Source organism: Artemia sp. Qi Xiang Cuo, chromosome 2 (assembly GCF_049724085.1).
Source record: "Artemia sp. Qi Xiang Cuo chromosome 2, ASM4972408v1, whole genome shotgun sequence".
NCBI lineage: Eukaryota > Metazoa > Arthropoda > Branchiopoda > Anostraca > Artemiidae > Artemia > Artemia sp. Qi Xiang Cuo.
The window spans coordinates 41,626,434-41,650,846 of record NC_142795.1 but is presented as its reverse complement, the minus strand read 5'-3'; the positions used below and the strand labels follow the sequence as shown (position 1 = coordinate 41,650,846).

Here is a 24,413-nt window from a genome sequence, read left to right as displayed (position 1 = left end):
CTTTTGTTATGACTATGTCTCATTATTTTTTCTAGCCAGTTATTCAGAGCTACAGGAACAAAGATGAATTTAGTTTGGGACCTGGAATTGTCGGTGATGTCACTGCAGGCTTCTTTGTCGGTAGGCCCAAGTATGGAATGGTATCTGTACGCCCAAAGGGACTGATAAACATGAAATATCCGCACATAAAACTTGCAGAGGTATGTGACTTATCTAAATTGTCCAGTACCTATATCTAAAGCCTCTACAAATGTATGTATTAAAATATGATATTTATGGAAGCTTTGCTGGTACGTACGCTATAGCTTGTTACGGAAAAGGAGGGGGGGGGGTACAACGTTGAAGATACGCCCAAATGTAGGTGAATCATACGGAGAACACAGTAAACCACTGGAAAATATATATAAAAAAAAACACGTTGGGAGACATGGCGGGAAAATGTAAAGAAATAAAAATTAGCGATTTATTGCTTTTGTACAAAAATTAGGGATGGGGCGATCGCAATGTTATTCCTCATTCTGGTGTCGATTATGAGTCCATCTTACAGTCTCGACTCTAATACAATTCCTGATTGTGTTAGCCAAATCGAGTGTCCTGTATTATCCTTATATTATATCTGCACTTAGTGAAAGGGGGGGGGGGGCAAAGGATACGATTGCTCCTTCTAATGAACGTTAGTTTTGTCGTCTTAAGTCTATTCTCACTTTACTTTCTTAGCTTCCGTTTTTTTGGTCTAATATTTTTTTATTTTACTAAAGTTTATATCTGTAAAAAAATGTCTTTTCTTCAAAGGCAAATCAAATACACCGCTCTCATTTTTGGTAATTTAAGTTTATCTTTACTTTTCATGTTTGTTTTAAGTTTAATTTCTTCTTTGATAGTTCTTAATTTAAAAAGTTTTTCCACAAAACAAGTTTTTAAAAGAAAAGTAAAGAGCTCCATTAAACCGAAAATGAGCAGAAATAAAGTTAAATTATCTTCCAAGAGTAAAAATACCACAAATCACTATAAATAAATCAATTAAATTGAAGACAAACAGAAATGACAATAAATAGCCGAGTCAAGCTCAATAAGAGCAGAAATTTACATGAGTAGGGCTGATAACCCACATGGCTTCTCAATACCAGAACATAATTATCACTTTACTGAAAAAAAAAAATTTTCAATTGACATTAAATATTTATTATTTAAAATTTTGATAATTTTCTATTTATGAAGTTAAAAAAAAGTGAAAACATTTCAAATGTTTTTTTTTCGGTAAAGCACCCTTCAGTAGCCCTTTTTTTTGCCCACGTCGCTCTTTACTTGGCAATTGCTATTGCGGTGCCTATTATTTGTGCTTGTATAAGCCTGACATGTTGCATAAGTGTATTTCTGCTCGTTTTACGTTTTAAATTCGGTCTTCAGTTCTCACGGAAAAGTCATTTTTTTTAAATAATTCTAAAGCAAGAACTCTTTTTAATACTTCTTAGGTAAAGGCTTGAATACTATATAGTTTAAAACCTGAACAAGGCTTGGCTAAGTAATAATTTGCGTCTTGCTTTTGATTACGAAAACATTTCTTCTGTGCAAATTAAAGGTGCAACTCAGTGCAATATAATCAACCTGACAATCTAAGATTATAGTTCTTAAGCATGAAAGATAATACAAAAGGAACGTTAAAAAATCCTAAAGCTAGGGCATGTTCAACCTATGTTGATTAAAATGGAACAAAAATTGATTTAAAAATATTTGAAAAGAAAGTTTCTTGAAGAATTGTTAAGAATGCTATTAAAACTTAAGACCAGCAGAAATAGTCTCATGACTAGTAAAAATTGAATGGATTAATGAATAAATGAAGCCCACACGAAGAGAAATTAAAAAAACAATCAAGTGAAACCTTATGAACAGAAATTACAGCAAAAATATCCATTGGACTGCCCTCCCCCTAAAGAACGAGCTTTTTTTTACAATTTCCTGAACACTATACAGATTAGTTCAAAATTTGCCAATTGGCCTTTTAAAACTCTTGGCATTCAAAGGAAAAATAAAATAGAGAAACTTATAGAATAAATTCTATCAATATGGAATTAAAAGAAAGAAAATAGTTTCGAAAAATTTTGCTTTTAAATAGTGAATCTAAATAAATTAACGAGAGCATTTTAAGAAAATAATGTGAAATATATAAACATATTCTAAACACTTCAAAGGAATGTCTGTTTTTCCTGTAAACTTGATTGATATTTTGATTTTGTTGCTCTTTTTTGTGACTATGATAAGAATTAAATATGTGTTTCAAATTTATGTTGTTTTCAGTTAAGTGCAAAATATGTTCTTTTCTTTAAGAGAGATTTAAATAGGGCGCCAGATCAGCTCTTATAGTACCATGCCTACTCTTAATTTTGTACGATTATAAAATAAAGATTATAAAATAATGTAACTCTTTTCGAGCAAATGAGAGAATTAATCGGCAATATATATCATTTTTTCTAGGCCATTGCTTTTTCATGGACTATGTTGATTTGGCTTCTAAACGTCTCTAGTATATCTCTAACGATTTTTTCTAGTTATACGAAAAGTTCGTCAATAACTCGAAGTTTCCCGTATGCTTTAAGTTTGATGAAGGTGGACATTGGAGAGGAATAACTGTTCGATCAAATGAAAGGGGTGATCTCATGGCCACGGTTTTATTTCACCCCCAGGATCTAGAAGAGAGCCAAATAAAGGAAGCGAAATTTGAAATATGCCAATATTTTTTGAATGGTGAAGGGAAAGAAGGCCAACTGAAAAGTTTGTTTTTCCAGGGATGGTAAGTTGTTTTGAACAAAAATGAAAGAAACATAGAAAAAAGTTTGGAAAAATAGGAAAATAAAGTCTGTAAACTAAGATTAGAATATTGGAAAGTACAGTAATGGCAATGGTCAAGTTTGATTCTGAAATGTAGGCGTTCGGAAAGACGGAGGAGGGTTTGCTAGATGTTGTCCGTAGAAATTGCCTACGGATTGTTTTGGGTATCTGACTTACTAACCGTACCTCAAAAAGTAAGTAGCACGAAAAATTTGGTTCAATCCCGATTCCTAGGGCTATAACGAGAAAAAGGTTGAGATGGCTAGGGCACGTTCTGCGGATGAAGAATGACAGATTACCGCAGATGTCGTAAGGGAAGATTTAAGGGAAAAGGGAACTTCTTGAGAAGGTCTAAAGAGGGAGGCTTTGAACAAATTGTAATCCAAGAGGATTGTGGGTAGCTGTGTTTGTCTTAGGTGGCGTGGTGCTGCAGTAAGTTGTTAGCAGTAGTAGAAGTAGTGTTTATATAATATATATACATGTATATATATATATATATATATATATATATATATATATATATATATATATATATATATATATATATATATATATATATATATATATATATATATATATATGTATATATATATATATATACTATCAGAGGCAACGCTGTAGCGTTGCCTATAGTAAAGGCCATACGGCTTCAATGTTTTATTATTTATTTATTTATTTTTTTCCTAGAGGCACTTCATATGGAAGGTGTCGTCGTAGAAGCTTCAAAGCGGGCTCATTCGATGGGAAATCGAGAGTTCTAGTGCTCTTTTTGATAGTCGAAAATGATTGGAGGGCAACTAGCCCCTCCCCCTCGCCCATCATTCCCCCAAACACCTCCAATCAAAATTTTGAGATAGCCATTTTGTTCAGCGTAGTTGATTTCCAAATAGAAAATATATTTTTGAGGAGGATACTCGCCCACAACCCTCAGGGCAAGGGTTTTAAGTTATACCGTGGGGGCATATAAGGTTTTTATAGAAGGGGTTCTCGTAGAAACTTCAAAACAGGCTCATTCGATTGAAAAGTAAAGAGCTAGTGCCCTATTTAATAGTCGAAAGTGATTGGAGTGTAACTAGAATCCCCCCCCCCCCCCCACGCCCATCATTTCCCCAAACACATCCAATAAAAATTTTCAGATAGCCATTTTGTTCAGCATAGTTGATTTCCAGATAGAAAATATATTTTTGAGGAGGAAACTCCCCCACAACCCTCAGGGCAAGGGTTTTAAGTTATGCCCTGGGGGCATATAAGGTTTTTATAGAAGGCGTTGTCGTAGAAACTTCAAAACAGGCTTATTCGATTCGAAATTAAAGGGGTAGCGCCCTTTTTAATAGTCGAAAGTGACTGGAGTGCAACTAGCCCCCCCCCCACGCCCATCATTTCCCCAAGCACATCCAATCAACATTTTGAAATAGCCACTTCATTCAGTATAGTTGATTTGAAGATAAAAAATATATTTTTGAGGAGGATACTCCCCCACAGCCCTCTGGGCAAGGGTTGTAAGTTATGCCCCGGGGGCATATAAGGTTTTTATAGAAGGCGTTCTCGTAGAAACTTCAAAAAAGGCTCATTCGATTGGAAATTAAAAGGGATAGTGCCCTTTTTAATAGTCGAAAGTGATTGGAGGGCACCTAGCCCCCCCCCACCCCCAGCCTTCTCCCAAACACTTCCAATGAAAATTTTGAGATAGCCATTTTGTTCAGCGTAATTGATTTTCTGATAGAAAATATGTTTTTGAGGAGGACAATCCCCCACAACCCTCAGGGCAAGGGTTTTAAGTTATGTCCTGGGGGCATATAAGGTTTTTATGGAAGGTGTTGTCGTAGAAACCTCAAAACAGGCACATTCAATTGGAAATTCAAAGGGCTAGTGCCCTTTGTAATATTTTTGAGGAGGACACTCCCCCACAACTCTCAGGGCAAGGGTTTTAAGTTATGGCCTGGGGGCATATAAGGTTTTTATGGAAGGTGTTGTCGTAGAAACTTCAAAACAGGCACATTCAATTGGAAATTCAAAAGGCTAGTGCCCTTTGTAATAGTCGAAAGTGATTTGAGGGCAACTAACCCCCCTCTCACGCCCACCTTTTCCCCAAACACATCTAATCAAAATTTTAAGACAGCCATTTTATTAAACGTAGTTTTAAGTTCTGGAAATTAGGTCTTTGAGGATTACAACTCCCCCAAAGCCCTCAGGGCAAGGGTTGTAATTTAAGGATTCTCCGAATCCTTCATATTACTTCTTATGGAAGGGATGCTCGTGTATACTTTAGAGAGGGCTCATTTGATTGAAAATTGAAAGTTCTTGTTCACTTTTAAAGAGTCAAAAGAGAATAAAGGGCAACTAGCCCCTCTCCCTCCTCCACGCCCTAAATGCATCAGATACTAATTTTGAGATAGACTATTTGTTAAAATAGTTCAAAGTTCTGATAACCAAAAACTCCGTTGTCAACACAGCCCACCAGGGCCCAGTAGTAGGCGTTGTAAGTTATCCCCTGGGGTATAACTTATTAAAGGGGGCTTATAACTTATGGGAAGGGATTATGTAAGGGAAGAACACATAGGAAATTTATTATAATTATCTAAATATACGGTTAAAAAACATACTCCGTGATAGAGGCAAAATTGCTTTGGTACACAAATTCCTATTAAGGTCAATTCCAAACAGTCGTGATCCCTTTGTTTCAGCAAGTGAAATGGTCTAAACCCCCTTATTGGAGCTATTTTTTCAATCCATTCATTGTTGTCAATGCTTTAAAATGTGCCAGACATCTTTGTAAGCAGCATGTCCCAAATTTAAAGACCAGCCCAATTAGTGTTTTAAAACTGGCAAATTTCCTCCTAAAAATGTAATACTTGCAGGGATAAAATGAGGGCTAATTAAAAGCAGCAAAACATATCTTAAATGTCAGCAATCTGCACCAGAAGAAACACGACCGGTAGAGATGATAAAATGCTAGACATACCTAGCCCAGTCCATTCATATCACCTCCCTCCACATACCTGGAAGGAAGGGGGACAGCTATCCTTCGAATAGAGCCAAAAACCAGCAAAATGTATGTCTAAACGGAAAATGTGTTATAAATAGGGGACTCATGACGGTTTTCTCCTGTTCTCTGTGGTACGGTCAATTAAAGGTATCAAGAAAACATCCCAGCGTCCTGAATCCTAGATCAGATGTGGGCAAACCTTTCCTTCGGAGGGCTACATTGCAAACTTCACTGTTAACGGGGTAATTACGATAACATATAGTCTAGCCATGAACTGCTTACAAAAAAAAAAAAAAAAAAAAAAAAAAAAAAAAAAAAAAAAAAAATCCGATTGGAAAGAACAAGCTTTACTTAAGAAAATAAATGTAATAATTATTTTCGGTACTTATGAATTATGTAGTACCCACCGCTAAAGACTGTACAAAGAAGTACTAATAGAAACCCGTCAAACGGGTATTTGCAAGAGATAAATTAGTCGCAAAGCTGTTTTTTGCTATGATTGTTTATTTAATTTCTGTTCGTTTTGGGTTTCATTTATTCTTTAATATTTGCTATGATTGCTTAATTAACTTCTGCTCGTTTTGGAGTTCATTTATTTTTTAATATTAGTTTCTTGTCGTTTTGAGTTTGTAATTTAACCGGTATTTTTATCTGCAGAGGATATTCCGAAAAATGCAATAAAATTGATTTTAAAATATTTTTTTTAGGAAATTTTTTTTTATTAATCTTTATAAACGAGGAATAACTGTATATTTATGTGTATATTTATGTATTTTTCTTGAAAACGGCTCCATATTTTTTCGGGAATATTGGTATCTTGGGATATTTTCGAATAAAACACGATCTAGATAGGTCAGAAGTCTGATAAAATTCGTTAAGAGCCTTAATTTTGGTTTCTGCAAATGTCGTCATGTACTATGTTAGTACATCATATAAGCATTTTTTATGACATCATTTAAGCATTTTCTTATATGATGCTATGCATAGCGTAAATAAGAAAGTTGAGTTGCCAACACATCAGTTATTTATATAATATAATGTCTGTAGGAAGGCCCCAAAAAACGAAAATTTTCAGTTGCAGTTACTATAAATGATGATTCTTTGGAACCAACACCTGAACTATCAAACGTGATAATGTGTGAAAATCGACAACCTGGACCACCATTTGCGACAACACTAATACGGGTAGCTAAAGTAAAGGCCATTCTAAATTCGCTGAAGTGATCAAAATCCAAAAACGTGTAAAAAATGAAATTAAGAGAAAAGACTCGGCCGGTTAGAAGATATGCAAAAACGACAATTAGAGCGTGTCAAAAAGTGAAAATGAAGAGCAAAGACACACGTGGTAAGAAGATTTGCGACACTGAGCAAGTGAGCGAGTCAAAAATGAAAATGAAGAGCGAAGATACACGCAGTCAGAAGAAAAGTGGCGGCGTGTCAAAAATGAAAAGCAAAGAACACACGTGGTTAAAAGACATGCGACGCCGAGCATGTGAATGAGTCAAAAATAAAAATGAAGAGCAAATACATACGTGGTTAGAAGAACAGCGGTGGCATGTCAAAATGAAAATGAAGAGCAAAAACAGACGTAGTTAGAATACATGCGACACCGAACATGTGAGCTAGTCAATGAAAATCAACCTGGACAGTGAGAATCAAAACGTGTGGAAATTGAGAATGATAGCAATAACGATTGGATTTGGGATTTTGACATGGATAAGGTCATCAATGCCTACCATACCTTTGTAAAAAAAACAAAGGTTCGGCGACATGTATTTCATAATGACAAAAGATGAGCCGAGGTATAACGAACGAACCAAATTTAAAATGATAGGTAAGATGATTTGATTTTGAATCTTGACATGGTTAAGGTCATCATTGCCTACTATTCCTTTGAAAACGAAAAACTTGGCCTAGATAAATCGTTGGAAGAAAAAGAGTTTTTTGCCCCGCCTCCTGGACAATTAAAATAAAACAAAGGTTCGGCAATACGTCTTTCATAATGACAAAAGACAAGCCGAGGCAAAAGAAGAAGTTTTTGTCCCACCACCTGAACAATTAAAAGAAGCAAACGTGGTCATCAATGCCTACCATACCTTTGAAAATCAAAAACCTGGACTAGATGAATTGTTGGAAGAAAAAGAAGTTTTTGTCCCACCGCCTGAACAATTAAAAGAAGCAAAGGTTCGGTGATATGTCTTTCATAATGACAAAAGACAACCCGAGGCAAAATTTAAAAGTCCAATAAAAAAAAACTTAATTTTACTAGGACACTACTTCTAATTTAAGGTTGTCTGCGTTTAAAAGACAAGCGACAGTGAGAATCCATGTATAGAAAAGTGCAGAGTTCCGGTACCCAATGGCGAAGCCACCCGGGCTCCCGGTACTATATATATATATATATATATATATATATATATATATATATATATATATATATATATATATATATATATATATATATATATATATAATTATCTAATTCAAATTCATTTAATTCAAAAACAAGACATCACTCTCATGGGCAAAGCCCAAATATGATGTCTCTTAGTCATAATTAGCAAAATAAAGTTGTCTGATAAAACTTCGTCATGATAAATAAACTAAAGGATAAAAACATTTGAGATGAAGAATAAAATTGTCTGATAAAACTTCGTCAGGATAAAATAAACTAAAGAATAAAAACACTAGAGATCATTGTATTATTTCACAAAGCTTTTACTGTAGTTCATGGTGTTATAGTGAACCGGGATCAGCGGAACCATCTCAGCTACTTCCCTGGGGGGATGAGATCTGACTGAGATAAAAGGTGGGGGAAGGAATTATCGGGAGATGGGATGTTGGAGGAGGGAGGAGCCAAATCTTTGGCATAATTTTTCTTGGTGGGAAGAAAGGGATTCAAGTTTAAATTTTTTTAGGTAAAAGGATTAAGGTAGAGGGGAACTACCATAATTGATTTGCAGTGATCTCTTCTGAACTCGTTCTATTTTATCAGTTTCATCCTGGGTAAGGGCAAAGTGTTAAACCGGACAAGCACATTCAACTAAGGGCTGGATGAAAGTTCAAAATTTTAATTTCAGCTTGTGCTTAGGAACTTGAAATTTTGTCAGTGTTTTTAGCATTTGGATTGCGCCATTAGCTTTTTTTTACAATTGTCTTTGTATTCTCCCGCCATGAGAGGTCAGAAGAAATCACCATACTAAGTAAAGTTGTTGTATGAATTGTTAGCTCAGAAGCGATAGGAGGTTCGAAAGACGGTTGAGTATTCCGAAGAAAAGAAAATGTCGTGACCAAGCATTTGTCTTTATTCACGACCATGTTTAGTTCAGCCGCCTCTGAGGTAACTTGGTCGATGAAACCAGCAGCATTGCTCTTCGAATCCTCAGATACGACTTCCGTTAAGGACAAGTCGTCAAGGTATTTCCATCTGTCCTCCAGCTTAGCAGCAATGTCATTTATCATGAGGAGGAAGCCCAGCGGCCCGATCACAGTTCCTTGTGGAATTCCACAAAAAAACTGACAGAGAAGTGGAAAATTGGTCTTTATAGTTCACAGTTTGCTCTCTATTTGTTAAGAAGCTCTTGATGATTTTAATAATGAACCTGGGTATATTTTTTTCCGCCATTTTTTCTAAAAGGATTTTGTGATCAACAAGGTCAAATGCTTTTCTGAAATCAAATGCAATTAAATTTATCCTTTTTCCATGTTCATCCAGGTGTTTTAAAACAAAATCAATTAAATTAACGAAGTAATGAACTGTCGAACACTTAGGGATGTTACCAAATTGCTTTCGATCAGTTACTTTCAAAAGATATTTTTTCAGCTATGCGGCAACAAAGCTTTCGTATACTCTGCTAAAAACTGACGTAACTGTAATCGGTCGGACACCAGAGAAATCATTAGCTGCTCCTTTCTCTGGAATGGGGGTAATAAACCCTTTCTTCCATTTCTTTGGAAAATATCCTGTTTTTGTTATATTATTGAAAATTATCTGAATAGGAAATGATAATTCTTTAGCAAATGCTTTAATGAGAGCAACTGGAATTTCAAAAGGGACAATGGAAGTTCTTTTTAACGAAGAGAGTTTACGGATTATAATTGCCGATGAAATATCCGCAATTAAATTATCATCTGAAGGAGTAGTTAAATTTACTGGACGATCCTCAGGTGGAAGAGGGGGGTAAGACTGCACAATTGAAGCAAAATGGGCATTTAAACCATTCGCAGTTTTCTCTAGAGGCTCTTCCTTCATGAAGTCAACTGGTTGAGAACTTTTGCCATTCAGACTTTTTACTTTACTGAAGAACTGCGAAGGCTTGGACTCCAAAAGATGGTCAACTTCGTTTTCATAGTAATTTGCTTGTGCCTCTTTGATTTTCCATTTTATTTGGTTTGCCAAAGGATTTGCTTGGTTATCTTGACCTTTTCGTATTAGGTGCAATTTATGTTTTATCAGTCCCTTTTTACGGTTTGATTTGATACGGTTTATATATATACATATATATATATATACATATATACGGTTTTTACGGTTTTACGGTTTTGAGCTACGGTTTGAGCTACGGTTTGATTTTTCTGTATTATGCCTGCCGTCAAACAGACTTCGCTACTAGTACTTACATAAACAAAATACCGTACTTCGTAGCATTTCTGTGTAATCGTTTTACAGTTACGGTCTCCTTCTTCAATTAAAATAAAATGAGGTTCTTTGTATTTCTACGGTTACTATCCATTTGCTGCTAGTCATAATTTTAGGGATTTCAATAGTTAAGGCATAGTAGCGTAAAGGGTAGCTTTTAAATATACACAACTTTGTTAAATCTTTTTTTTTTTAGTAAGTGCGAAAGTTTTTCTTTCTCGGGTAAACCAGACAAAAGGGAAATAAATATATGGAGGAGTAAATAGTTTACAACTTTTAATAATAATAAAAAAATCTATAAAAATCTAGACATGAAGGGAATATCTACAAAAAAAATAACCAGAAAAACAAGAAACCATTTGTCAGAAAAAAGCATTTTTTAAGGGTAGGATCAGCAGATTAGTTTATGCTCAATCACACGTTGATTCTCTGATTCCTTTGATCCATATGTGCATTGCTCTGCTGACCCTCCCTTTGAAAACAGATTAGAAGATAGTTTTTTTTTAGTTGTCTCAGAAGCACAAAAATTGCAGAGACGACCTTTATACGTAACAGCAACGATTTGGGCCATGGGGTAACCCTATAGCCCTATATAACCCTATAGAAACTTTCCGAAACGACCCTACTAGGGTTATTTTGAAAAGTTTCTATTTTTCGATAATTAATGAGCAACTCATATGCATTTTTTTACCTCGTACCCTTGCATAAGAAGTTAATTTTGTTCAGCCCAAGGGAAATAACTTAAATTTCAACAATTCCCAATAATTTTTAAATCATCTTGGGAGGGTATGTGACCCACGGTTCTTCCACCGTTGAGCTCTGCAACTGTATAGGTTGACTGGTATATAGACCGATCACTATTAAAGTGCATCAGTTCTTGAAAAGAAACTCTTGAGAAGAAGGCAATTAAATTTTAGAACTATGTGTCCCTTATCTTAAGTTATTGTTTTTAAGGCCGGTAAGCAATTGCAAGTACCATGGTGAAACATGTATGATGATTCTTCCTCGTCACTGAGTGCAATAAAACAAATTAAAGGATTTGATATCTTTGTTCATAAGTTTATTGAAAAGTGTTCACTTTCATTATTGTTGGAAATTTTTACTTTTAAAATGTTAGAAAAGAAAAAAGGGCTACATCTACTTAAATTCTCCAATTCTAGAATTCAAAGAAATAGCCGTTACTACAATAAACCGGATCTTAGCTAAAGATAATCTTAAGTTTTATTGAATTGCAGTATAGACAAAATGGTGCCGGTAATCTCTCACTAAATTGAAGCTGTATCTATTTAATGATATCAAAATATTTAAATGAGAATATTTTACGATCATATGACGAAAGAGTATTTTATTATATCATTTTTATAATTTACCACTGAGATCATGTTTCAACAACCAAACTAAATGATAGATCTTCAAAAGTCGTCTGTTGTTGCAGCACTTTATTTTTTTTACTTCCAATATAAATTTCCTTTTTTTTCTATTGGTGTCCATTGGGGGGGGGGGGGGGTCCGCCATAGTTTTTGAAAAAAAATTGGTATTTGCATTGGAATATGCCTTTTTTGGCATTTTCGTCGATAAAATTAAAAAAATTGCAAACCCCCTTGATTTGAAAAAATACATTTACTCCCTCTAGTTTTCATGAATTGACGCCACTGTATTTTCTTTCTTTTTTTCATTTTCAGTTAGATTACACTGTATGAAAATTGTCTAACATCAGAACTTATTCTTCTTGTCCATTATCTAGTCTCAAATACGGCCAATAGTTGGACCGTACAGTGTTGAGTAATTTGGAAGACTAATTCAATAATCTAAATGCATTTGCGCCATTTGGCGCTTTTTTGAGTTGGTTGCACATTGAATTTTTCAAATTGGCGCATTGCGCGGATTTCACGCATGTCAAAACAATTCGGCGCAAAGTGGGCGCATTTTGCCTTTACATTAACAATGACAAAACTCAAAATTTTAAATTCTAGTGTTTACTGACAATTTCTACTGACAGATTCAGGAATCTGTCTATAAAAACAAGTGGAATTTTCAGAACCCTGTAAGGATCCTCATATCGCAATTCCAGGCTTCATGACGACCTAAATTTTAAATTATCAAAGCGTACATTAACCTTAGCGTGAAAAACCAAATGGGAAAGTGGTCAAATTTCGATAAAAAAAAAATACAGAAAAGAGTGGGAAAAGCTGACCTTTGTTCGACATAGCTCAAGCAGCTCTTTCTGTCTTAAGCTTACCCATCAGCAACCCCCTCGTCGAGAGAGTGTTTTCTGTTATGAATCATGTCAAGTACAAAATTTGAAACAGGATGCACCTTAAAATGCTTAACTCTACTGTGGCCTTCCGACTTAGGCTAAATTTCCAGGGAAAGTGCTGCAGGGACTTTGTTCCTGCACCTGCTATGCTGAATAGATTTACCATTGACATGTATGACATCAAAAAACCACCCAATGACAATGAAAATGAAACTCTTGAGGAAATTTAGGGCGATATAGATGGAGGGTTTGCTGTTTAACTTCGAAAATGATGTTGAATATTAGTCGAAGGTAGATACAATATATGATTAAAAAATGTACGAAACTAATTCAAAGTCCATTAAAACACAAATAAAATAACAATCGGAACTGTTGAAGGACCTTGCCAAGCACAGTTTTGTCTCATATGTATGTCTCTGGCTTCTGTTTCATGACAAAATCTCAGAACAGTGTCTTTAGCCTGCAATTTTATAGATAATTGCATTAATAACGGCCAGTCTAATTTCTTATCTTTGACTTGGTCGTTCTAATATATTTTGAAAGCTACGAAACATTTTATTCTTATAAATAAGTTTAAGAATTCACATCTTTTTGAAGCTTAGAATTGCAATGTCATAAAAACTTTGTATAAAGAAGTAAACTTTGGAGTCACTTACCTAAATGACATTTTAGAGAGATGTGACCGTCAAGGATCATGCTTCTCTTTAGTTCTACATTAGAAAATCCTATCTATTAGTTATCTTTATCAAATGCGACTTTAACGTCCACGTTTTTGTATAACTTATCTATATTACCAGACCAGCATACTGAGTACCTATTTTTTTTTTTAGTTCTTTAAACACAATTTCTATTGTTGATAAGGAATAATTCAGCATATTAGCCAGAAATTAATGTAAAATACTACCTTAGATATTAGCAAGTATTTTTTTTTTTTTTTTGTTAGATCTTCTTTAATTGCCTTTTTTATTTAATTCTCTGACATACTAGAGAACTAAGGAAAATATCTTTCTTGTCAAGTCAGAGACTGAGAACAGAAAATTTCGACTACAATAGCGCATGTAATCAGTCAAGAATGCTTCACTGTTTCAGGTTTCGGAATATGGAGCCGAAATCTGTCAATGAAGACTGAATCCTACCAATTTTGAGTTCTAGTATTCTGAAAAGCAAAATTCGCACTATCTGGTAACGTTGTCTCTGAATTTCTGTTTTTTTTTGTTTGTTTTCTTTTTTTTTGCACTCATCCTTGCAAGATTTACCCTGAATTTTGAACTCCACCCAAAAAATCTATAGCGAAAATGCGCCGATGGTGCATTTTCGCTTCCCTTGGTGCGCTATCTAAAGTCAGGCACCTGGCATCACTGACACCCACCTTCTCAAAACGAGAAAAGATTCTTCATTGTCACCCAAATTTTAACTTTGCATCTTTAAAATACATGTGAAAATGTTTAAAATCTAGAGTTTAGGTGTTACAAGCAAAAGCGAAGTCGGATTACACGATGATTAAAATGATGCTCGACGTCCAGGTGTAATCGTACCATCTTCTTTTTAGTCGTCATACGAAATGTACAAGAGAACAAGCTCCATTTGAGCTACTTTTCGGTGAACCTTATCTCTACGAAACAATAAATGATTTGAAATTTCGAATTTCTCCAGATGCTTCTTTTCCGCAGAATAAATATTCATCTGAAGTATTGTATGAAACTGTCAAAGAAGTTTCTGGACTGTGTAGAGCCACCACCGTTCTGGACATTTGCTGCGGAACTGGTAAGAAATCCCTAATAATTTTAAGTAAAGTTGTTTAAGTTCAATAGTAAATGTCTTGGGATCAAGATAAAATCCCCCAGGGCCATTTCTGGCCCATCCTTTTCGAGTAATTAAGACAATTAATAAATAAAAACTGATTAAAAAATCACCTGTGTGTTTGGTAGGGTGTTATCTTGCAGATTCTTTGACAATGTTCCCTTTGGTTGCTTTATTTCTGCTTGTTTCTTTATACTTATCGCACTGAAAGTTGCTACATACACGTGGTTGGAGGTTGAAAGGGCTGACTGTAAAGCTTGGTGGACTTACAACAATGAAAGGTACTAAACTCTCGTAATAAACAATCAAAAGAGCCACCTCCAAGACGACGGTCTCGACGCAATTACCCATGAGAGGAAAATTTTTTAAGACTTTTGAATACAAGCATAGATCTTCTTTTTGAATACTCCAAAAATTCATACGCCTGCTAGCCTCCCCTCCCCTTAATCTTAAAATCAGGCAGGTTTTTTTTTTAATTCACATGTTTTTTAATCCGTCTCGGTTAGTGACCCTCCCACAAAGCTTGAGCAAGGTTACCAGGTTAAAACATGTCACGGGATAGGAAGTACTTTGCTTACTGTGTCTATCAGGTAGAGTACTGTATACGTTCTTCCAATTCGAAACTCAACTTTCACTAAATTTCATAATAAGAAAATTAACTTGCGATTCATTCTCTATTTTGGATCAAAAGTCACTCTAGTATTTTAGTGTTGCAAGGTAGCTGCAAAATCTTTTGAGGATTTCCAATTAATTTTGCTAAGGTAACAACAATGGTCGATGGTTGCTACTTATCTTATGAAGAAATTTCGTCTCCGAAACATGTATGGGGTTATGATCCAGAGGGCTGGTAATTTTCTAACCGCTGAAACGAGACCTAAATAAACCAGGGTCTCCTCATGGGAATGCAGCTGTAACCACTGAATCAGTGCTCACACTCTCTAGGTCTATACTCTACTGGCTGGATCAACATCATGACCAATATTGATTAGGACAGACATGAAGCAATTGATAATATGGCTTTGAAAGACCAAAGTATAATAAGACTGGGGCTATTGCAGTTTCCAATCCCTAAATGACTTTTAAAATGGTTTCGCCAAAGAAGAATCCCTCACTAGCTTCTTCCCCCCCCCCCACAAAAAAAAATGTTAAACTCTTTCCCAAAATATCCTACATATCCGTAAAACCTTCTTTGAAATCTATTTTCTGGCAGCAATGAGTGTTGTTAGTTTTAAAATACACCGTGCCCACAAGTTAATGGTGTGTTACTTTGACCCAAAACATAAAAAAAAAAAATTCAAAAGTTGCAGCATATGCAAGCCAGCGCTACTTTACCGTTACGACAGTATAGCGTAAAATTTCTTTCTAAACGTTACATTACTTTGCCTCCAGACATAACAAATATTATTATGTTTTCCATCTAATTTATAGTGAGAGAAATTTGATTAAATGTGTTACTGAGTGATTGGCACATATATGCTTTATTAAAAATGTAAAATTTACGGAATTGCATTGCATTATTGTTTAAAGTCGTTGCACGAGCACTGACTTTTTGATAAATTTCTCTACCCGAAAATGGATTAAAAACGAACAAAAGGTAGAGCAAATATATAATCCTTCTCCCTTAAAAATAATCTTTTTTTTAATTTTTGCTTACAAATCCTCCGTGATCCCCTAGAAATGTAACTGTGAAGCCCGCTAGCAACTGGGCTGTATAAGCCACAACTTTTAAAATTACTTTATTAGCATAGGAGCCAACTAAATTTGAGGTGAATACATACATTCTGGTGCGGAAGGGAGAAAGAGCTCAGAAGCGGTAAATGCCTTTGAAAATCCATCCATTTTGTCCCTTTGGTCTAAAATAACTTGCCCTATAAGTTTCAAGCGGATCTGAGCACTCCTGTTACAAATTTGAAGAATTGAGCACGCCTTAAAAAGTCCTCATTCCCAAGTCCCATTCTCAAGATCCAAGGTATTTGCCCATAAATTTCGAACCAATAATAGATAAAAAAAAAGTATGCGTACCTTTACACTGAAAAAATGGTTGTCGGCTTTGCTGGAAGGATCACAGGACTAGTTTGTGCCTCCAATCATATAAACAAAATACGTGTGTATGAGTCCACTTCAAACAAGCTGTAATTTGCCTACTATGGAGGCATTTTATGCCTCAAATCATGCAAATTGAAAATCTTTGCAAATTTTGATTTAAATAAGATACAACATGCCTGCCTTTACTCTGAAATTGTATAGTGGGACCTCTTTGATGAGAAGTTGGTGGTGGGAGGGGCAGTTGGATTTTAGGGACCAAAGGTCCATTTTTTTGTCTCAGCTATTACTACTACTACTAACACTCTCCGCAGCGCCAAGCCACCTGAGGCCAATAGAGCTACGCACGCTCCTCCTCCGTCTCAATCTATTCAAAGCCTCCCTCTTTAAACCCTCCCAGAAAGTTCCCATTTCCCTTAAATCTCTTTACGACATCCTCCCAACCCAACCTTGGACCACATGCTTTCCGTTTGGTCCTAGACGGTGGGCCAAAAAGTACAATATTTGGCAATCTGTCATCCTTCATCCTCAGAACGTGCCCTACTCATCTTTACCTTTTACTGACTATATCCCTAGAAATCGGGATTGAACCACACTTTTCGTACTGGCTACTGTTTGAAATATGGTCAGTCAGTCGGGTACGCAAAACAACCCGTAAGCGATTTCTCTGGAAAACATAGCAAATCTTCCTCCGTTTCTCGGAATGCCAAAGCTTCAGAACCATATTTGACCACTCTCATCATTGTAGCTTCCAATATGTTAATCTTGGCTCGCATACTTGTCTTCCAATTCTTCCAAAGCTTTTTCAACTGTGAAAAGACACCCTGAGCCTTGGCTATTCTTTTTTTTTTAACATCTTAAAGGAACCCACCGTCTTTAATAATAATACTAGCAAGGTACTAGCAAGGCTATCCACTTGATCGATCTTTTCGTTACCCAACGTCACCTTTTCATCTTCACTTATTCCTAGCATTAGTGACTTAGTCTTCTTAACATTAATTTTCAAACCTATTGTAGCACCCTGAACTCGCAAAATCTCTAAAAGTTTATTCAATTTACTCGCACTTTCATACCAACGAGCCATACAAGATTATTGTCAAGTGTAGGCCTCGTAAGCTTATAAAGTTGACTGAAGTTCCTCACATCTAATAAAATGGTTAGGGAATCATGGACGAGCAAAACTAAATATATTCCCCAGGCAAAAGGAATCCATGGAAAGAATATGAAGGGGTTAAATCCATAGTTATGAAAGTGTGAAAACTTTCTAAAATAAGACTCTTTTACTATTCCCCAGAAAAGAAATTTTGTATGGAGGAAATTCAATCACTATCAAAGACATTAACTAATATCTATCCTAGGTACTATTGGACTGCTTTTGGCGGGGTCAGCGAAACGAGTAATAGGAATTGATGCTTTTGGTGGTGCGATAGAAGATGCTAAAGCTAACGCGAAATTAAATAGTATCGACAACGCTGAGTTTCATTGTGGGGACCTCCCTAATGTGAGTTTCTGCTTTTAGTTTTTATAGTGAAATTCTAAATTCTATTGTTAATATATTTTGTTTCCTTAAATTCTTTAAATTAGTTTAAATCTGGAATTTTATTTTTGATAATTATTTAGGATCTCTTGAGGTATAACTATTTACTATTATAGTTGCTTACAATATTATTTACTGTATTAGTGCTTTAATTTGTGTTGAAGGGGAAAATTGCCAGGGAATTACATCCCAAAAATTGTATGGACTAGATACTATCTACAGTTAGAGTGAAAAGATAAAGACTATCAAGTGTCGCTATGTCGTGTTCGACATATTTGATTCTTTTCCTCGATTTTTTTTTCACTCTAAATTTGAACTAACATCCTAACTGTTTGATTTGTTTTTCTTTTGAAATATTTTGTTTCTGATTTCAGTGACGGCATTTTAGTTTTACGTGAACTTAATGTAAAAAGTTGTTAGAAAAAGAAATTGAGAGAAAAGCCGAGTAAAATGAAATGAAAGCACAAGGAAAGGCTTCGCCTGCCTATTTCAACAATATATCAAACGAAAGTGTCTCAAATAATAGTTCATGGTAATGAACAGTAAATAAGGAACGACTCGGCCCAATAGAAAGTGAAGCTCTAAAAAAAGAAATTTTGACTGCAATTAATACATCAAAAGAATTGGCTTTCTATTGTAATTAATTTTAAAAACTTTTTCACAAAATAGGTTTTTCAAAGAAAAGTAAAAAACTCCATTAAACAAAAAATGAGCAAAAATAAAATCAAATAATCTACCAAGCTTGAAACTACCACAAATCAGCATCGATAAATAAATGAAACCCAAAATGAGCAGAAATTGCGATAAATAACCGAGTCAAACTCAAAACGAGCAGGCATCAAAATAATTATTGCTCGAAGCTCCTATGCCTTCCCAATGACAAATCAAAATTTGTACGTAACTGGATGAAATATAAATGTTTTTACTTTCTAATCTTGGATCAATATACTAACGTTAACATTTTTGTTGCTAAATATAAGTATATGTATATTAAACTGACAATGCACATTCATTTGTATTTTTTTCAGCAAAGTGCAAATTATGTTCTGGCCTTCCAATCGAATGAGTCATTTTTGAAGTTGCTACGACGACATACTCATCACATGCCTTATATACCCCAAGAGCATAACTAACAATCCGTGTCTTAACGATTGTTGGACATCGTCCACCACAAAAACATAATTTCTCTCTAACAACCAACGACGCTGAACATAATACCGATCTAAAAAATTTGGGTGGAGATGCTTGGGGGACAGATGGGCGAGAGAGGGGGGCTAGTTGCCCTCAAATCACTTTCGACTATAAAAAAGGGCACTAGACTTTTCAATTTCCAGTCAAATGAGCCCTTTTTCAAGTTTTTACGACAAAGATTTCAATAAAAACTTCTATAACCACAGGGCATAACTTATAACCCTTGCCCTGAAGACTGTGGGGGGATTGTCCTGCTCAAAGGTATAATTTCCTGAACTTTAACTGCGTGGAACAAAATTGCTATCTCAAAATTTTGATTGGATGTGTTTGGGGAAATGGTGGGCGTGGAAGGGGTGTTAGTTGGCTTCCAATTACTTTCGACTATTAAAAAGGGCACTAGCCCTTTCAATTTCTAATCAAATGAGCACTTTTTCAAGTTTCTACGACAACGCTTTCTACAAAATCTTCATATGCCCCCAGGGCATAACTTAAAACCCTCGCCCTGAGGGCTGTGAGGAGGTTGTCATCCTCATTGATCTAATTTCTAGAACTTGAATCTATGTTGAACAAAATGGCTGTCTCAAAATTTTGATTGGATGTTTTTGGGGCAATGATGGGCGGAGGGGGGGGGGGCTAGTTGCCCTCCAATCATTTTAGAATATTAAAAAGAGTACTAGTCCTTTGAATTCCCAATCAAAAGACCCTGTTATGAAGTTTCTACGACAACGCTTTCTATAGAAACCTTATATGACCCCAGGGCATAACTTAAACCCCTTGGCATGGGGGTTGTGGGGAACTGTCCTCGAAAAAAACATATTTCGTTCTGGAAATCAACTACGCTGAACAAAATGGCTATCTCAAAATTTTGATTGGATGTATTTGGGGAATGATGGGCGTGGGGGGGGCTAGTTGTCCTCCAATCACTTTCGATTATTAAATAGGGTTCTAGCCCTTTGAATTTCCAATCGAATGAGCCTGTTTTGAAGTTTCTACGACAACGCCTTCTATAAAAACCTTATATGCCCCCAGGGCATAACTTAAAACCCATGCCCTGTAGGTTGTGGGGGAGTGTTCTCCTCAAAAACATACTTTCTATCTGGAAATCAACTACGCTGAACAAAATGGCTATCTCAAAATTTTGATTGGATATGTTTGGGGGAATGATGGGCGTGGGGGGGGGGGGGCTGGTTGCCCTCCAATCACTTTTGACAATTAAAAAGGGCTCTAGCCACTCCCATTTCCAATCGAATGAGCCCTTTTCGAAGTTTATACGACAACTCCTTCGATACGAAGTGCCCGGGTGGAGAAAAAAACACATTGTGCCCACATCGTTCTTTAATTAGGCAGCGCTAGCGCGCGACGAGGCTGAGAAAATTTGCCTGATCTTCGGAAAAGTAAGGAAATACCTTCAAAAAGTCAAGTGATCTTAAGGAATATCATACCATCAGATTTAGCATATCAGAAAACCCTACTGTACAGGTTTCAAGTTTCTTCTGTAAAAATGTGGAATTATGTATTTTTTGCCAGAAGGAAGATCACAGATGCGTGTGTTTTTTTTGTTGTTTTTTTTTCAGGGGTGATTGAATCAAACTAATTGTCTAGAAGTTCGATAGACGACTCATTTGAACGGAAATCAAAAGTTCTGGTGCCCTTTTGAAATGGCCAAGAAGATTCAAGGCTGCTAAACTCTCTCACACGCCCCTTTCTTCCTTAAAGACATCCAGTCCAAGTTTTAAAATAGTCGTTTGTTTCAGAATAGCTGAAAGGTCCATTAACTACGCCTCTGAGGATGAAATGATCCCCACGCCCCCTAGGGAAAGGACTGTAAATCTTTGGGCAATTGGGGAATAATGGGCAATTTGCCCATTATTTGCGTACATTTGGCTCATAAATTATGGGTTTCCTTTTTTCAGTGAGGTTACATGCCCACCACTCAAGAATGAAAAATGGTTCTTCTTTGTTCAAGTCTTACTTATTAGCTGATTGTGCATATTTTCTTTTGTATTTAGGTCATGTCAGAGGCTTTGGAAAGTATTAATCCAAATGATGACATAATTGCTGTAATCAATCCAGGGCGAAGTGGTTTACGTAAGTACTTTCAAAAACCATTTTTTTTCTGTGTTACAAAAAAAAAATTGCAACCGAAAATCTATCTACTTTTCCTTGCTTAACTAATAAAAAACAAACAATAACTATTTAACTTTTTTCTTTGCGCAAAGAATAGTATTTTTCGAAAGTAACTGATGATGACTTCAGAATCATTTCAAGGGATTATGTTAAAGACATTCCCCCCCCCCCCGAAATCTCACGATTTTTTCATTTTCCCATAATTTTCTGAATTTTCTCACCGAATAATGGGTTTGAAGGATTTGGCCCCCCTCCCGAAACAAATTGCCCCCCCCCCGAAACAAATTCCTGCGTACGTGCCTGGCAGATTTATTCTGTTTTTTTCTTGGATTTTCTTAATGGTTAAAATGTTTTAAAACATAGTCGCTTCTCACCATATCCTACTGAGTGGCGGGGCCAGGAATGTGTGGAATGAACAAGGTGAGAAATCTTGTACGGTTGCAGGTAAATCGGAATTTTGTTCCTTTCTTGTGACTTCCAGGCTTTTTCTTATGATGACAAATGATAATGCACTGAACTAGTCTAAGTCGCCTCGTGATCATCTTGAACTGTTATATGCTAGTCTTAGAAAGCGATTGAATGCTTTAGGGCAACAATTTTAATTTTAAGATTTCAACCATCATAATTAACCTGATGTTACACAGAATCACGTAAAACTTCTGAACGTTTCATCTTTGCCAATACTTTTGCTCGTCAATCAATCAATATATGAAATATCAATTCTTGTTCCGTCCCTGCTGCTTACAGTTTAAATAATGGCGTTGAATAGAAAAAAAAAACATTACAATATTCGATCAGGTAAATAGCTACGTGGCATGTCTGGTGGAAATAGAGAGGTACAAATAAATAAGCGGTTTATCTGCTTCCTACACCTATTGGGGGCATGGAAGAAAGAGTGCAAGGAGCTTGCCCAAATACATGCTCTCTCTAGTATATAATAAAATAATACGTTTCTGGATACCTCAAAGGACGAAGAAATTGGTCTAATCAGGGGAAGAGGGATTTTTAAGGATGGGAAACCGTAATTTTGAACTTGTTTTCATTATTTTTTCATTCCGTTGCTCGATTTTTTTTACCATCAATCTATGGCTCGTTGATGATTCATTTTTTCTTTTAATTTTTATAAATTCGTTACATTTTCCATGGTCCCAGAGACTTGTTTATAATTTTATTATACTTCCGTATTTTAGTCTACTTCTAAGTTATTCCGTCCCTTAAGAATTATATTCTTGAAGGAATCTTGAAAATTCACCATTTCTTGTGCAGAATGAACGAAAAACAATGCTCTAGTATGCTTAGAATTTTCTTTAAGAGTGATTATTAGGTTATAGATTTTTTTTTCCTAGTAGATCCATGCTTGCTGGAGGGTGAGTGCTCTAGGGTCACAAATAGTTAAAATATTAGAACCCCCTTTTGTTTTTTATGACTTTTGCATAACTTGGCTGTTTTTTTGTTTGACAAATCCCCCACCCAAGAAACCTCTATGTGCCTTTGTGTCTTACAGTGTAATGTACTAGCCGTTAATGCTCTATTGTGCCTCTAATTTTTCTTACATAAAACAATAACATCAAAATTCATTGTCACGTCCAAACCGGAAGCAGATAAATACATATCCGTGTATTTTGTTTACTCATGCATTTGTTTTCAAACCATTAGTAAAATACAGTAAAGAGCAAATCCATTTCTTAAAGTGGTTTCTAATAATCATACAATTGAATCGTTCACTTTAAAAGGACGCCAACACTGAGTTTTGGACATCATTCCATTGAAAGTTGCAAAGTAGAAATTAGTTGATGTTTCTAAAAAGATAAATGCGGTTCTTTCTCTCTTTCTTAATCTTTTTATCTATTTTGAGTTGATATAGTACTATATTTTGGAAAGTTGTTTGATTGATTGTCAGTTTTGAATTAAGTATAGGTAGAAATAAAATTTGTCTTTTGTTTCGGAAGAAAAGAATATAAAAAATATGACCGCTTCAGATTTTTTATAACCCACGTTATATTTACCTTTTCTAGCGAATTCAATGATAAACGAAATTAAATCTGCGACTGTCATCGATCGAGTTGTTTATGTTTCTTGTAAACCCATGGGAAATTCAATGGACAACTTTGCGAAGCTGTGCACATCGAAAAGTCGGCAGCTGAATGAACAGCGTTTCACTCCTAGTTTAGCAGTTCCTATTGATAGTTTCCCACATACAAATCATATAGAGCTAGTTTTACTGTTTGAAAGATAAATAGTTGTGTGACGCAGTAAAGAGAAAGATTCTTTAGTTATTAATGTGTCTTCTTGTAATTTATTAGCTAGGAATTTTTTTCTATGGATTGGGTCATTTATTTCATTTCAAAATACCTAAAAAGCTCAGCATATCCAAATAAATTCTTCGAGACTGTGTCGATAAACTATACTTCTTTGGAATATGAATTGGCTAGAGATCGCAGAAGAGGTTGCCGCTGATACATTGTGTTGGGCAACATCAGTCATTCTCCGTTCACTACCAGGTAGGATGAATTATCGTTTGATTCTCGCCGACACTATCCTCTTACAACAGCCTTAATGGCACTAAAATAGTAAATGACATTTGACCAAGTGATTACACCGCTGCCCTCACTGATAATGACTCATCAAAACAAGTTTATTTTAATGTGACTCTGCTGCTCTGTAATAATTTGGTAAATTTTGTATGCAGTTTTCTTCCTTTTCTTTTTTTCACGTTAAAAGAAATCGTTCCAAGACCAAGATTCGTACGTTTTACGTGCCGAATTACAGTTCTAGGCCCTCATGTAAAATTGTCAATAAAAGAAAACACAGTATATCATAAGTATTACAATTTATGGCGTAGGCTATGCATGCATGTTGGAGGGGATCCCACATTAAATTTTCGAAAATTTGGAAATAATCCACTTTTTGATGTTTATTATTTTCAATATAAATTATTATCTATAGATCTATAATATAGATAAATAGATCTATAAATATAGATCTATGAAATTATCATATTGACCAA

General features: G+C 35.5%; 1 protein-coding gene across 1 annotated transcript in view; it reads left to right on the top strand.

Annotated features, from left to right (window-relative positions):
- LOC148955241 (tRNA (uracil-5-)-methyltransferase homolog B-like) overlaps nucleotides 1-23,701 on the top strand; it is a 31,141-nt gene extending 7,440 nt beyond the window's left edge. Inside the window, exons 3-8 of the mRNA XM_089108111.1 lie at nucleotides 36-200; nucleotides 2,547-2,788; nucleotides 14,258-14,472; nucleotides 17,910-18,052; nucleotides 21,289-21,367; nucleotides 23,422-23,701. Coding sequence (XP_088964237.1) covers nucleotides 36-200; nucleotides 2,547-2,788; nucleotides 14,258-14,472; nucleotides 17,910-18,052; nucleotides 21,289-21,367; nucleotides 23,422-23,642 — 1,065 coding nt within the window. The 3' untranslated portion in view covers nucleotides 23,643-23,701. The remainder of the gene's footprint in view (nucleotides 1-35; nucleotides 201-2,546; nucleotides 2,789-14,257; nucleotides 14,473-17,909; nucleotides 18,053-21,288; nucleotides 21,368-23,421) is intronic.
- The last annotated feature ends 712 nt before the right edge of the window (nucleotides 23,702-24,413 follow it).